A 15058-nucleotide genomic window follows, 5' to 3' on the forward strand; every position below is an offset into this window, starting at 1 on the left:
ACCCCTGCAGTCCCAGCTATCTCCCCACCTCCAGCAGGAGCTAGTACTGCTATTGCACACAGGGAGCTGCTAAATATGCAGCTCCCTCTCTGTGTGCAAGAGCAATCATTTCATCTCTTTCCCTGCCCGCATCTCTGTGGGCAGTGAAAGAGATGAAATCTCTGGTTCCAGCGGGCGGAAGCACTTTGACAGCCTTCACTTGCTAGAACCAGAGTGTTTGCACTCACTTGGCGGTAGCTATCAAAGCTCCTGCCATGTCTGAGCAAACAGCTATGTCCTATGGGTGTGCACCCGGGACATAGCAGGAGCCAGCCCTGGGGGCTGGCGGTTCCCAGAGCCATTACTGGCTCCAGGAGGGGGGGCCGCGTGGCCACCCTCCAGCATTTACAATTTGCCCTGGGGAGGTGGTGATAGCCAGGTGTCCACGACAGACCCCCTTCTTAGTTTGCTTAGAAGCCCCGGGGAGGCCCTGTGCACCCCCCTCCTTTATTTTTTACATACTCCCTGAAACCTGGCCCACACAGGGACTTTAGTATAAGCAAGCACAGGAGACCCTGCTTGTTTTTTTGTTTGTTTTATTTCACAAATTGGTTGCAAATTTAGGGCTAAATATTTTTTTTAAAGTGCTTTCTTGCCTGGCCGGGTCCCCATGGAACCCCAGCACTGAACAAAGAGGTCAGGGTTTCCCTACCCTGTTGCCTTTTCTTTTTTTTAAATCTTTTTTTCAGGGACTCGGCTGAAGCTGAGGCCCTAGATGGCTGACACCACTTCCTGGTTGAAGTGTTGATAGTCAAACAAATCTCTGCAGCAGATTGGGAGTATTCACAAAGTCTTTGCTCCTCCAGATATCTATATTTAGGTTTTTTTTTAGTAGCTCAAAAACTACTGAACAGATTTGAACACCAATCAACAAAAAAGCTTCTTTCCGGACCAATAGCTACCTTTCTGTCAAATTTGGTGTAATTCCGTCCAGTCGTTCGGGCTGTAGTTGTGTTCAAAATCTCTATGGGAATTACAAAGGGAAATCCCCCCGACCCCTTTTTCTCAGCGCTGCCTAATGAATCACCCCGAAAATTCCAATGTACAACAAGATTTCTCGGGAACACTTTTTAAAAATAAATTCGTAAAGATTCGTCAAAGGGTGCCAAAGATGTAGGCAAGTCAAAAAATGTATTTTTCTATGGAAACTAGGTCCTCCTACTGGTGACCGCATATATATATATTCACTTAAAAAAACAAAGGTTACCGGGGCGTTATAGTTAGGCTCACATTTTAAAAGAATGAAACCATAAAACTTCACCAGTTACAGTTAGAGTTACCTCAAGTAACTATAACTCATGCCCTAAGGTAACTATAACTCGAGCCCCCACCATGCACAGTTTACATTGATATCATCAATGATGTTATGAAGAATGGTATGCATATCATATTTTGAGGGGGTAATTAGCAGTGCATGGCAAGTTTCTCCCTGCGCCCACGCTAAATTAAGTTGCCTGCCTTCCACCGTCCTTTATCCACTGTGACTCTGCTTGAACAATAAAAAAAAAAAAATGTTACCCCTGGGGGTGTCCCTTTGGGACCCCACCACCAAAGCTAAGGGGTCAGGGTGTTCGTAACCTGACCTCCTTTCTTTTTTTTTTTACTTTTGTTTTGGGACTCGACTTGTCCTAAGATGGCTGAAAACACTTAAACGGCTTCTGTTATCAGCCAATCAGATCTCAGCACGAGATCAGAAGGGGACGCAAATCTTTTCCATCCCTAGATATACAAATTTGGATTTTCTATATTTTCTCCAAAACTACTGGACGGTATTACACCAAAACAAAAAAGCACTCGTTATGGACCACGACCTACCTTCCTGCCAAATGTGGTGTAATTCCGTTCAGCAGTTTTTGCGCCATCGCTGTTCAAAATCCCTGTGGAAAAATGAATAGGGAAATTGTGTATTGGACCCCCCCTTTTTCGAGCCCCCCACACAAAAACAGACCACCCCGGAACTTTCTTGGTAGCAGCTGACTTGACTGGCAATTTGTTTTGGAAAGTTTAGTGAAGATTCGTCAAGCGGCGCAAAAGATATAGGCAAATAAAAAAACGTTTTTATATAGAAACTAGGTCCTAACAATAACTACCTAGTGGCGAGCGCCATTAAATTATATATATATATACACATATATATATGTATATACTGTATATATAAATTAAATTCTCTTTATTGCCTCTTTCTGCATTCTGCAGCATACATAGAATGGGGAAGATGCCTCAAAGGACTGTTTTGTGCAGAAAGGTATACCTTCCTGCACAACAACAATCCTGCTTGTAACACAAGCATGCCTGCATTGGTGCTAGGCTGCCACAAGTGCACCAGTGCTAGGAGACAGAGGAAGTGCGTTGCATGGAATACTGGTAAATAGAACCCTTCATATTTATGAATTTTAAGGTTTGAGTGGAATTGATCTGCTAAAAGATTAAGGCCCTCATTACAACATTGGCGGTAAATGCCGCTGACCGCCGTGCCGATGGCCGCCAACATACCGTGTCCGTGGCGGAAATCCGCTACGGGTATTATGACCCACAATGAGAAATCCTCCACAATACAGACACCCACACAAGTCCGCCAGACCAAAAGTCAGTGATAAATTGGCGGAACCAAAACCCACACAGTCACGCCAACAGGAATACGCCCACACTATCACGACCCACGAATCAACGCAGTGGTCATTCGACAGCGGTAAACCATTGGCGGTACACACCGCCACATTCAAAATACATACACACTTACATAACACAACCACATTGGACAATTCTAAATACACACACCTGACACACATACACACACCACACCCACAAACTCACAAGACTATAAAACACACACCCACATTACCCACAACCCCTTACACTGAAAAATGTTGAAGAAGCAGAGAGAGAGAAAAGCAAAGACCACACCAGCATTCAGAGGCACACAACACCATCACTCATACACCATCCACGCACAAAACACCACACACCCCAAAACATCACCCCACACATCACATCTAACATCACCTCACACATCACTCACACCACATCATGGCAACTCAAAGACACCCCAGGTTTTCTGAGGAGGAGCTCAGGGTCATGGTGGAAGAAATCATCCGGGTAGAGCCACAGCTATTTGGATCACAGGTGCAGCAGACGTCCATTGCTAGGAAGATGGAGCTATGGTGGAGAATTGTGGACAGGGTCAACGCAGTGGGACAGCATCCAAGAATTAGGATGACATCAGGAAGAGGTGGAACTTCCTACGGGGGAAGGTGCAATCAGTGGTATCCAGACACCAGGTAGCCATACAGAGGACTGGCGGTGGACCCCCACCTCCTCCCCCACAACCAACAACATGGGAGGAGCAAGTCTTGGCAATTATGCATCCTGAGGGCCTCGCAGGAGTAGCAGGAGGACTGGACTCTGGTAACTCAAATCTTTACTAAGATTTATAAATCCTGCATGCCATCACAAACTCCTACCCCTACCCTCACACACATCACTCCACCCCCTCACATATACCCCACCATCACAACCCACCCATCCCAATACCAAGCCCTGCATGCAACATCAATGCATGGACACCTATCACAGACCTGCATGGATACCCATCACCAAAGCATGTCCAAGAGAGAGACTCACCCAGGGCACACAATCACCACTCACACAAGGGCCAAGGCGATAGTGCAAGCACAGTAATAGAGGAAAACACACCCATTGCACAAGATGGCACACACAGATACAATAACAATGCATTTACACCCCAACAGAACCCCTACCCAACGTCACCGGACAGGAGGTGCCAGCCATATCCAGTCCCCCCACAGAAGAGGCCCACAGTGATGACAGCAACTCTGCACGCCTGGATCAAGATGACCAGCCCGGCCCATCAGGGACCTCTGGACAGTCGGTTCCCCTGACACAGTCCCAAGCCACCACAGAACCTCCCCCCTCAGGAAACACCACCCAGCACCCACCTAGTGGGCCCATGCCACTGTCCCCAGGACACGTCAATCAGCAGTGTGTCCACCATTACAGGGACCCCAGGCAAACCCACTAACCCAAGCAAATCAGGGACCTGGGATCAGTGGCAATGGGCACACTGTTCAGGGGACGGAGGCACAGGACAACAGGGAAGCTGGGAGGACTGCTGTGTGATGGGGAGGACAGGCCAAGGGAACCCATTCTCCACAAGGCACTCTCAAACATCATGAGAGCATACCACCATTCCCAGGAGACCATGCGGCTGCAGAAGGAACAGTACCTGGGGATCCGGGAGGACTTGAAGTCCATTAACACCACCCTGGTCACTACTGCAGGGTTGCTGGCAGACATGGCCAACACCATGAGGGAGACAGTGGCATACCACCGGGCCCCTGACACCAGCCCAACCTATGAACAGCCTTCTACATCCACTGGCGCTAGTGGACAGGATGCCCGACACAGGACCAACAGGCCACCAGTACCCCACCCCCTGCAGAAGGAGAACCACCCGCAAATGGTCCCTGCGATCAAGGCAGAAGACAGAGAACATTGCCAAGACCCCCACCAGGGAAATAAGACTCTCCTGAATGTCACCCTCCTGTCCCACTCTGTCAACCTGGTGCAATGAAAATGACTGTGAAATAGTGCTATACTATTTCACTCAGGCTGCAATGGCAGTCCAGAAAAAGTGTTTGTATGAGCTCTTTATGGGTGACAAAATAAATGATACAGGCCATAAGGATCTCCTGGAACCCCAATGCCCTGGGTACCTAGGTACCATATACTTGGGACTTATAAGGGGGGTCCAGTATGCCAATCTGGAGTGGAATACTGGGTTACCAGTATGTAAGTACAAATTTGGAATCAGAGAGAGCATAAGCACTGGAGTTCTGGTTATCAGGACTCCAGTGACACAGTCAAGCATACTGACAACACAGTAAAACATATTGACATATAGGCCACAAACTATGAGCACTGGGGTCCTGACTAGCAGGATCCCAGTGAGACAGTAAAAACACACTGACAAACACTGACAAAGAGGCCAAAAATGAGGGTAACCATGCTAGAAGAAAGCCACCTTCCTACATGATTTTTTTCTGACTGAAATGGGGTCGCAAAACATTCGCATTTTACCGACTACTTCAAGTAGGTAGTAACCCATTCACTTTGTGAATGCATGTGAAAACATTTTTTAAGAGCACTTTTAAAAAATGAAAAGAAAACTTTGCATTTTTGTTTTTTAAACGCATCCCGTTTTCCTTGAGAAAAACGGGCTGCATTAAAAAAAAAAATTGCTTTATTTAAAAGCAATCACAGACATGGTGGTCTGCTGAGCCCAGTGTCAGATCACTGTGGCATGCTGCATGCTCCACAACACCACTTTGCAGAGGAACATCCCATACATCCAGAGGGGGAGGAGCCTGCAGTGCCACCAGGTGAGAGTCCTGAAATGCCAACTGAAGATGACAGTGGTGAAGAGGAAGGAGCTGACTTGTGAGAAGATCTCATCCACAGCTATTTCTCATGAGTGTAAGTATGTCACGTTATGTTATGACTATGACTGTACAATGAACTGTTGTGTTGAGAATGTGTGGAGTTTAGTGTTTTTGAAACAGGAAGCTGACACTCTCCTAAAATCAGACAAAGGTTGATTGATGAGATAGCTTTTGACACATCCCCACCTTGATGATGTTGCTTTGTTTGTGTCAGATTCATTTCAGTGTGCTTTGTTTTCCAGATGCTTGCTATGTGACTTGTGTCATATGTATGGTTTCAAGCCTCCTTGTTCTGTCCTTTGTACAGGTGTCTTCACCATGACATCTTCATGTGGGCATTTCAGAGTTGTGACACTGGTGAGTATATAAGGCATTTCTGACATACAAAGTGGACCTGGGTTATATCCAGCGGCGGACGTCGCCAAATCTCAAGTGGAGGGGCGGGTGGGAAGAGGGACTTGGGGGGAATAAAAAATAATAATTAAAAGAAAAACTTACCCCTTCCCGTCTCCCCACTGCTGCCGTAGTCCCCTGCTGCCTCGATCCTCTTCTAGTGTCCCAGGATTCACGGGGACACCAGCAGAGGCTCCCCAGCAATCCAGCACTGTCTTCATGCTAAACCTAAAGAAGCATCAGGATTGGTCTGAGTGGCTTGAGCTGCCGCTCAGACACAACTCTGGGGTCTATGCAGTTTCTCCTGCCCGGCTGTTCAACACAGCCAGGTTGGAGAAACCTAAGTGCGCATGTGTGCTTAGCAGGCCTAACAAGGTCAGCCAAACACACATGTGCACTTAGGTCACTCTCTCCTCCCCACCCCCACTTTCCATGTCCCAGCCGGCCTCTCCCTTCACATGCAGCTGTCTCAACCAGCAGCTGAAAGATAAAACAATAAACAAACATCATTTTAACTTTCAGCTCCTGGCTTAGCCGGGGGGGGCGACGCTCCTTCGCCATTGCAAAGGAGCCGCTCCTTATTATTTCAGGTATTGTAGGTCACACAGTTTGGGTGCAGGAGACCTGTGCCAAGACAGTTTGCACAGGGTTTGGATGGAAGTTCAGAAGTGTCCATTGGACCTGTTTTGTGTCCTATGGTGGGGCTGATGCATTATGTGTGTCATAAAATATGTAGTCCTAGGTCACAACCAAGTAATTTCTCTTTACATTGGCTAAACATTCTTTTCGTATGACCTGTATGTAGCTCTAGATGTATTTCATCATTGTAGGCCTCGGCCAAAACACTGACATAGGTTTGTGTCCTACCACCAGTTGCATAAGCATTGGATCAAGATGACCTTGTGATCAGAAACTGTTGTACTGTCTCTATCTGAATCTTGGATTATGTGATGTTGGTTTACTTTGGTGTGGTGCGTGATAAGGCTCAAGCTGGTGATATCAGCCACTTTAATGTTTGCCTATTCTACAGGACAATATCTGGCAAATCCCTTCCTTCCATGGTCTGGAGGTCTGTACCTGTAAATATGTTCATTTACTATCAGTCTATCATTTATGAATTCCATTTGTTGAGACATATTGACAGCCGATGTGCTAAACACTGCATTAACATTCTTAGTTTGACAAGACACTTGTATTTATGTGTTTGTGTGGGATGATTGTAATCCTTAGCTGGACACTGTGTACATGCAACATATCCCATCTTGAACAAGTACCTTGGATCATCATCGTATGGTTCACATGGTTTGACATATCTACATGGCTAAATATGAAATCAATATCAGCAGACAATGAGTCAGTGATGGGTAGTTTTATTTTGAAGCTATGGCTAACAGAAGATATATTTTGAATCAACCAAAAAATAAGAAATGTGATGGGGTCAGTCATGGTGAATGAAATCATTGGAGTAGATGCCACACTATTGGAGGGCCAAAGTCCAGAGTGCTCCTCCCATTGGAAATGGAAGGTGATTCAAGATCAGTCCACAAAGTGAATGTGTAACACACAAGGGAGGACTTTAAAGAAGAGGGTTATTGCTACCAGTGGTGGGTGTCTTGCCATCCATACCTCTTGGATTCTTTGTTGGATGACCCTGTTTAGGGGGGGATCAGCTGCTACAGAGGCAGGGATGTCTGAGGCTGGTTTTCCTCTGGCAGTGCCTCCCTTCCTGTGGCTGGCGCCAATGTCAATGGGCCTACTGTTGATGAGCCAAAGGAAGGGGAAGATTGTTTTTGAGAATCCTGACCAGAGGAGTTGTGTGTATGCCCCTTAGCACACCTGTTAAGGAGGCCATGTTGGAATTGTGGTCTTCCATCTGTTCCTGCAAATTCTATGCATGTCCCTCTGTAGCTGCTCGATTTCCGTGAGTTCCTGACACACCCCCAAGACGTGACTGATGTTGTCCTGCCTGATAACTGCCCCAGTGGCCTCACCCTGCTGACCCACAGCATCCCTCCAACACACCCTACCCCCGTGAGCCTATGCCCTTGGCACAGGGTGCCATCTACAACTTGGTAGGGGTAACTCAGTTTCCAAAAGTATGAAGCTGCAACTCAGGATCCAGTGCTGGAGCGCACCAGATGGTTGAAACTCTGCTAGGTACACAGGTTGGGGTGCAAATGGTTTCCTGTGATGTTGATGCAACAGTGCTGGGAGGTGACGTTGTGGGCACAGTGAGACTCACGTTGCCATCTGATTAGGTTGCCCAGATGGGCCAGAATCTTCCTCCACATCCACAAATCCAGGAGCTCTTCATCCAGGGGTGTAGTGGTAGTTTGTTCTGTGTCCTCTGTGTGCCCAGTGGCAGATCCATGTGTTTATGAGAAATGTACATTGTTACTGGTTGAATTGTGACATCTACCTCCAAGGTTTTGTGTTACAGTAGGCAGAGATCTTGCACACAGTTAAGTTGTAGTAAACCCAATTGTGACAAGTAAACAAAGTGTTGGGTTAATTGACATGACATGTGTGACGCATGCCAAACCTATATGATTATAGCAGCTGATGAGATGTGCAGATCAGTTGACCTTTGGAAGATGGCCTGAAATGACATCATACCACCTGTGAAGCCAACACAGAGGAGAGGCAACATATTGCATTGCTTTGACCATTTGCAAGACTAGCTGAGTGGCATGCAGACAAACCCAGGCCTTTATTGTATATGTGACTGGAGTCATCATGTGCACAGTGCTGTGTCAATGTGTCTGTTGCCAATACCAATCTGTTGATGCAGCTTGAGGCCTTAGGAATACATTTTGTACACACCTGGTAAGGTGTCATTCCTGTCCTCAATAGTTTCATCTTGGGTTAGTAGGTCAAGATGGAGCTAGGTATAGAGACACGTCTCTGAGTTGTGCATAATCTGTTTCTTGGTCACTCCCAGGTGAGTAAACTTCAATTGAGAGTTAACAAAACAAGGGTTTTTGGACAAGTGACCTCTGGGCTGGTATTTGGAGTTACAACAATAGGGCCTCCTGTGATTTGCAGTCAGGTCACTCTCTCTACTAAACACGCTATACAAATGTATCCTTCCAGGTGAGTACACCTCATGTGGGAGCTCACTAACAGATGTATTGGGCCAAGTGGACACTGGGCTAGTGTTTGGAGTTACAACTCTACAACAGGGGTTATTGGTCTTTGCAGTCATGTCAGTCCCTCTACTTCCCAACTCTAGACAAATGGTATAGTCTCAGGTGAGTGCACTTCAATTGTGAGTTCACAAACAGGTATATTTGGGCTAGTGCACAATGTGTTGTTGGTTGGAGTTAGAGAAACAGTGCCTCCTAGGAGCTGCAGTCAGGTCACTCTCTCTACTACACACACTATACAAATGGGATCCTCCCAGGTGAGAATACCTCATGTGGGAGTTCACTAACAGATGTATTGGGCCAGGTGGACACTGGGCTGGTGTTTTGAGTTACAACAGCATGGTCTATTGGTCACTCCCTCTACTTGGCAACACTTGACAAATTGTATAGTCCCAGATGAGTGAAGAGCATTAGAGAGATGACAAACAGGTGTATGGGGCCAATTGACCACTGGGCTGGTGTTTGGCATTAACACAACATGGTCTCCTGGGATTTGCAGTCAGTTCGCTCCCTCTACTTGACAACGCTCGACAAATGCTGGGTGTGACATATCTAGGATGCAGGCTCCATTTAAGTTTGAGCATACATTTATATTTTGGGACATACCAGGAATTCTGGAATGTGTTTTTGGTGTTGCGAGATTTACAGGCACCATTTGGACATATGGCATGTGATAGGCCTTGGTAGCTATGATGTTGGGTCCAATAATACACATTGACAGTGTTTAAACTCAGATACTTTGGGAACTGAATGTTGGTGAAGTACAGGAAGAAGACAGCTGAGATGTGAGCATGCATGACATTGCATTTGTGTGACTTTTTTGTGTTCTAACTTACTAGAGCCCTCTCCCCTGGTTATTCCTGTCAAGCCCTCATGATACAGGATGGCCAAGACCTTCTCCTCCCAGGGAAAGAGTCTTAAAGGGGTACTGGGAGGGCCACTACCAATCTTCTTGGCCTCCAGCTGCTGCCTGAAGACCAGGGAACGGACCTTGCCCTTGAGGTCATTTCACCTTTTCCTAATATTCTTCTTTGTGCCTACAGCATTCACTCTGTTGACTGTCCTGTCTCACATGTCCACTTTCCTACTGAGAGGAGTGTGCTGGGCTGGTGTTCCAAACAATTGTGGCTCTAGTCTTATGATTTCATCCACCATGACTCTCAATTTATCTTTGGAGAAACACAGATTTTTGGAACGTGACATGGTGGAAAAAAAGTGTGCGACAGGGGCTTACTGAACAGGGGAAGTTCAATATGGAATGAATGGACAAAAGTGTGTGCAGGGTGTTCTATGGGATGGTGGAAAAAGGTGTGCATAATCTGTGAAAAGTAAAGAAAAAGTTGCTCAGGATTCTTTGTCTTCCAATGGAAATGCAAAAGGTTGTGGTGTGTGTAGGGGTGTGTTTTATAATGTGCTTTGCAGGTGTGTCTACTGGAGCAATGTGTGTCAGCTGTGTTGTTTTTTAATTCATCCAATGTGCGGTTATCTATTACTTTGCTGAACACGGACCGATGTGGTTGACCGCTATTGGCTCACTGCAGCCAGAAGGCCACCTCAGTGACTGTGTGATTGTAATGGGCTCAGTGGTTGGCCATGACGCAGAAGGTCAGACCGCCTAAACACGAGCCACTGCGCAGCTGACGGTCTGCCTTTTATGCTTGGGGGCAAGTGGTCCTGTCTGCTTGCATTGTAATGCGGCAGGCTGGGGACCCCCGGTGCAGCAGTTTTTTTGGGACCACCAACATGGAGGTCTGGCTGTCCCACTGCCAAAGTGGCAATCAGGCCTTTAGTTGCTTTTTTAAAAAAACAGTACCTAATTTTAGTTCCCTGCACTGTCCGATATATTGTTGATATGTTAGCAGAGTTTTAAATTTGTACACTAGATATGTACTACAAAAACATTTGCTAAAGGAGATTTACTAAAGGCAATGTTGGTGCGAAATGGAGTGATCCAACACTGTCCATGTGGGGTGCATAAAATCGGTCCTTCTTGTGCTCCAAACAGATATCAGAATCTGGTAACAGTGCATTCAAGCATAATTCTACAACATTGTCTTCACCTTGTAGTGCATGAAAATGCTGCAGGGTATGCACCAATTCTTGTGGAGCGGAGTGGGGTGGCAAGATGCTGCTAGGTATAGGAACAGGCTCAGATTCTGCCAGAGGTGGGACTAGTGGTATTGGAGCACTAACAGGTGGGATGAATGGCTCCAGCTAAAGCCCAGGTAGAGACAATGCATTCCACATCATACAGGGAGGCTAAGAGAGCATCTACAGCCATACTCCAGGCCTGGTATATTCCTGCTGCTGTTGATAAAGGGAGGACAACTAGGCAAAGCCCAAGTACCACTTACCAGTCTGGTCGCAACCACAAAAGCATTGAGACACGTGGAGCTCTTCTGCTGTACTGCAGTCCTTGGGCTTGGGGGTGGTCTCGGGTGATGGTCAGGTGTTGTACTGCAGAGAGGTCTTTCACTAGTCCGGTTTAGAGCTCACTGGTCATGTCTCTGGCTGGGTAATGTTTCCAGAACAGGTCCTCCAGCAAGGAGTGTCTGTCATTACTGAGCTCTTGGGGTCGCTACTATCTATGTAACCCACACCAAAGCATCAGCTTCATACACTCTAGAATATGGCAGCACTAGGGTTTGTGCCCCTGTATTCTGTTCAAGGACAAGAAGTAGGTGGTCAGACCATGCATGCCTGCCATAGGACATCAAACAGGCCATTACCTTTATTATAAACTGTGTTAATAACGATAAATAATACATAGTAATTTTTCATATAAACCACATGGACAAGATGAAAGCCACAAGTGGAAACAAGCCACTGTACCTTTAGATTTGAACTCAGCTTCCATGTTAGGTGAAGAAAAACCCATCATAAGACAACCAGAAAGAAATAAGCAATTTGTATTGTGGAAAGTGTATAAAGTCTTCCTACTATTCACAGGGACACCAACCTTTGGGTGGAGCCAAAGTCCCTCTGTCAGTACTGCTTCCTAAAGATCTTTCTCTGTTAATAACATAAGATCTGCAGAAAACTGCACTCTCAAGTCAGGCCTGCAAATTATCAACTATACTGTAGGATGAATATGAATGGTATTCAACAGATTGACCCCCAAGGGACGAAGGAGAGAGCTATGTAGGCTAACATAACATTCAAACCTATGGGCTGCAATTTACACACAGGAATTTGAATCTAAGACCTAATCCACTATGCTGTCCTATTTATCATAAAAGACACATGTCTTACCACTTTGTGAGGTGAAGACAGATTCTCATAATCAATTCATATTTATAAATAAGTGTAAATGCTGCTAGTTTTTAGGTGACCAAATATCTCAGCAGTCATTGTAGTTTATTTGCCATTGTACATGATGCATTGTTCAAAAGAGTAATTAAAGTCAAGAGCTGAGAACAGACATAATTCTTATTCAAGACTGAAATTTTGCTAAAATGTTGACAGTTCACTTACATTACATTTCATACAGTGTTTTCATTTTAAGTGTTTCATTCTGTTGGATAATACATTTAAAAAAGCAATGAAAAACATCTCCTAACATGTCCTTTGTTTTTGTTTGTGTAGGATGTAAATCAGTCGAACCAGATAAGAGAGTTTGGTGTTGTGGTCGAAGAGGTCTCACCAAAAGGGAGTGCTTGGATAAAGGATGCTGCTATGACTTAAGCATTCCCGGAGCTGTATCCTGCTTCAACACCCCTGGTAACACATGCACTTAAGTAGCCCATTGATCATTACCCTCTTCATCTTCTTGCTCAATCTCTTTCTCATCCTACCAGATTCTCTTTCCTTTATCTTAGCCCCCATCTTCATGCGTCCTTCCCCTTCCATTTGCTTCTCCTTCTAGTAATATTAATAATAATAATAGTAATAATAATAATAATAACAATAATAATAATAATAACAATCAATAACAGTAACTAATAACAATACTGATAATAATAGTAGCAATAAAGAAACAACAATAAAAAAATGACAATAATAAACACATAACGTGTCATCATTGCTATTATTATCATTATTATTTTAAATATTGTTACTATTTTTATTATTATTTTATTATTGTTATCATTATCATTATACTCTATGTTCTTCTTCTTTAGCTTTTCTGCTTCTGTCTTCCATTTTTCTACTTCTCCATTTCATCCTCCAATGTTTCCTTCAGTTTCTTCTCAACCACCACCTTCCTATCTTTCTCATCTATTTGTACTTATTCCTCTTCCTCTCTACATCCTTCTCCAACATCTGTTTTTGCATCTCCATTTTGATTCTGCTTTATGTTCTGCTAAGTCCTTTGTGTGCATCTTCCATTTCTCTGCATCTTAAATGAGGGCACAGACAGAAGTTGAATATGAAAGCAGATCTGAGGTGATGTTTAGGAGATGGGTCATTGGATACAGAGAAGGTGATTTTTCTGAGTTTGTTTTGACAGATTGATCTTTGTGTTTAGGATGTCTAGCTCTGTAGATGGTGTTAATCAGATATGCAGTGAAATCTTGTTGGTGTTTGTGAAGGCTTCTTCAGGACTGGGGCCCAGACTTAAGAAGCACTAGCCCCACATTAGTGTCATTTTTCGGCACTAATTTGATGTTAGGCATAAAAACTTGCTGCCCTGTATTTACAAAGTGGCACAAGAGATTCCTCTGCATCATTTTTTGCGGCTACATTTAACACCTGCTCAGAGGAGGCATTAAAGTGGACACACAATTGGATACAATGGGCCTCTATGTACTGTTTACTCTAACCCTGAACAGTACATCAATAGCGTCAAAACTTTTGATGCTATTGCCCCCTACCTTATGCCATGGTGCACCGTATTATAAATATGGCGCTCACATGGTGGTGGTGGGGGGCGCAAGAAAAGTAGTGCTGCAGTGCCACTTTTCTTAAATCTGCCCCTTAGGTGTGTTGAAAGATGCTTAATTGAAGTCAGGAAAGCAGTCACTGGGAGGAGAGTTCTTGTGGGAGTTTAAGAGGGAGAGTGTGATTTTTAGATGTTGGGCCTCATGTATCAATATTCCAAATAAGAAATTGTAAATTGCAACAAATACTGATTTGCAATTTGCTATTTGGAATTTATAGTGGATTCAATAGAAGTTTTTGCAGCAACTTTTACCAAAGGCATAAGTATTTTCTGAAACAACCTATGCAATAATAGGTTAGTTTAGAAAATACAGAGTTGTGGTGGATCGCAATTCCACCTACATCATTAATATGCAATTGGGACCCACTAGTTTCCCTCAAATCATGTGTATGGTGTCCTGTTGTGGGCAGCAGACCACCATGTCTGTGATTCCTTTTAAATAAAAGGAAAACAGGATGCGTTTAAAGAAAATGAACAATGTTACAACATTTTTTTTAGTAGTAGGCCTTGTTCCCGGACATCACTGCATGCTCCTAAAAACGTTTTTGTCCACATTCACAAAGGGAATGGGGTCACAAAAGGACCTGTTCATTTTTGTGAAGGTTACCAACTCCCTTGACTTAGTGGTAAACTATTAGGGACATATTTAAAAGCCGCTAGCGCCTCCTTGTGCCACTTTAGCTTCAGGTATAATGTATGCAATGGGGGATGAAAAAATGGCACAAAGAATTCTAAAGTATTCTTTTGAGGCATTTATTTTTTGGCATTTTTAATGCCTGCTCAGGTATTTTTTCAATTTAGTAATGAATTTCAATTTGAGTTTTGGACATTGAAAAATGCCATTTTGCTTCTGCAATAGTTTAGATTTGATCTTTGAAACCAAACAAATGCTTTGTACATGAAGGCCCAAATATCTTTAAATATTCAGTGCCACTTTGATGTTAAGCAGTTCATTTCGTTGAAAGGATAACTGGTTTTTGCTTTGTTGATTAGTAAGTGGCTGTAATGCACCACTCAGGGCATTCCAGTTTTTTTTACTTGCATGTGGTTTGTCTCTGTCTAGAGTGGCACAGTGGGGGAAATATTTTGCAACCCGTTATTTACCTATGACACTCAGCAACAGCACTGGCTGGCCTAAG

The 15058-nt window shown here is 44.4% G+C and overlaps 1 protein-coding gene across 1 annotated transcript in view; it reads left to right on the forward strand.

Moving 5' to 3' along the window:
• The window catches only part of LOC138248750 (trefoil factor 2-like), a 100873-nt gene that overhangs the window by 16592 nt on the left and 69223 nt on the right, over window positions 1-15058 (forward strand). The window contains exon 2 of the mRNA XM_069202610.1: window positions 12623-12757. Within this exon, the coding sequence (XP_069058711.1) occupies window positions 12623-12757 (135 nt within the window). The remainder of the gene's footprint in view (window positions 1-12622; window positions 12758-15058) is intronic.

The sequence above is a fragment of the Pleurodeles waltl genome, chromosome 8, assembly GCF_031143425.1.
Source record: "Pleurodeles waltl isolate 20211129_DDA chromosome 8, aPleWal1.hap1.20221129, whole genome shotgun sequence".
Taxonomy (NCBI): Eukaryota; Metazoa; Chordata; class Amphibia; order Caudata; family Salamandridae; genus Pleurodeles; species Pleurodeles waltl.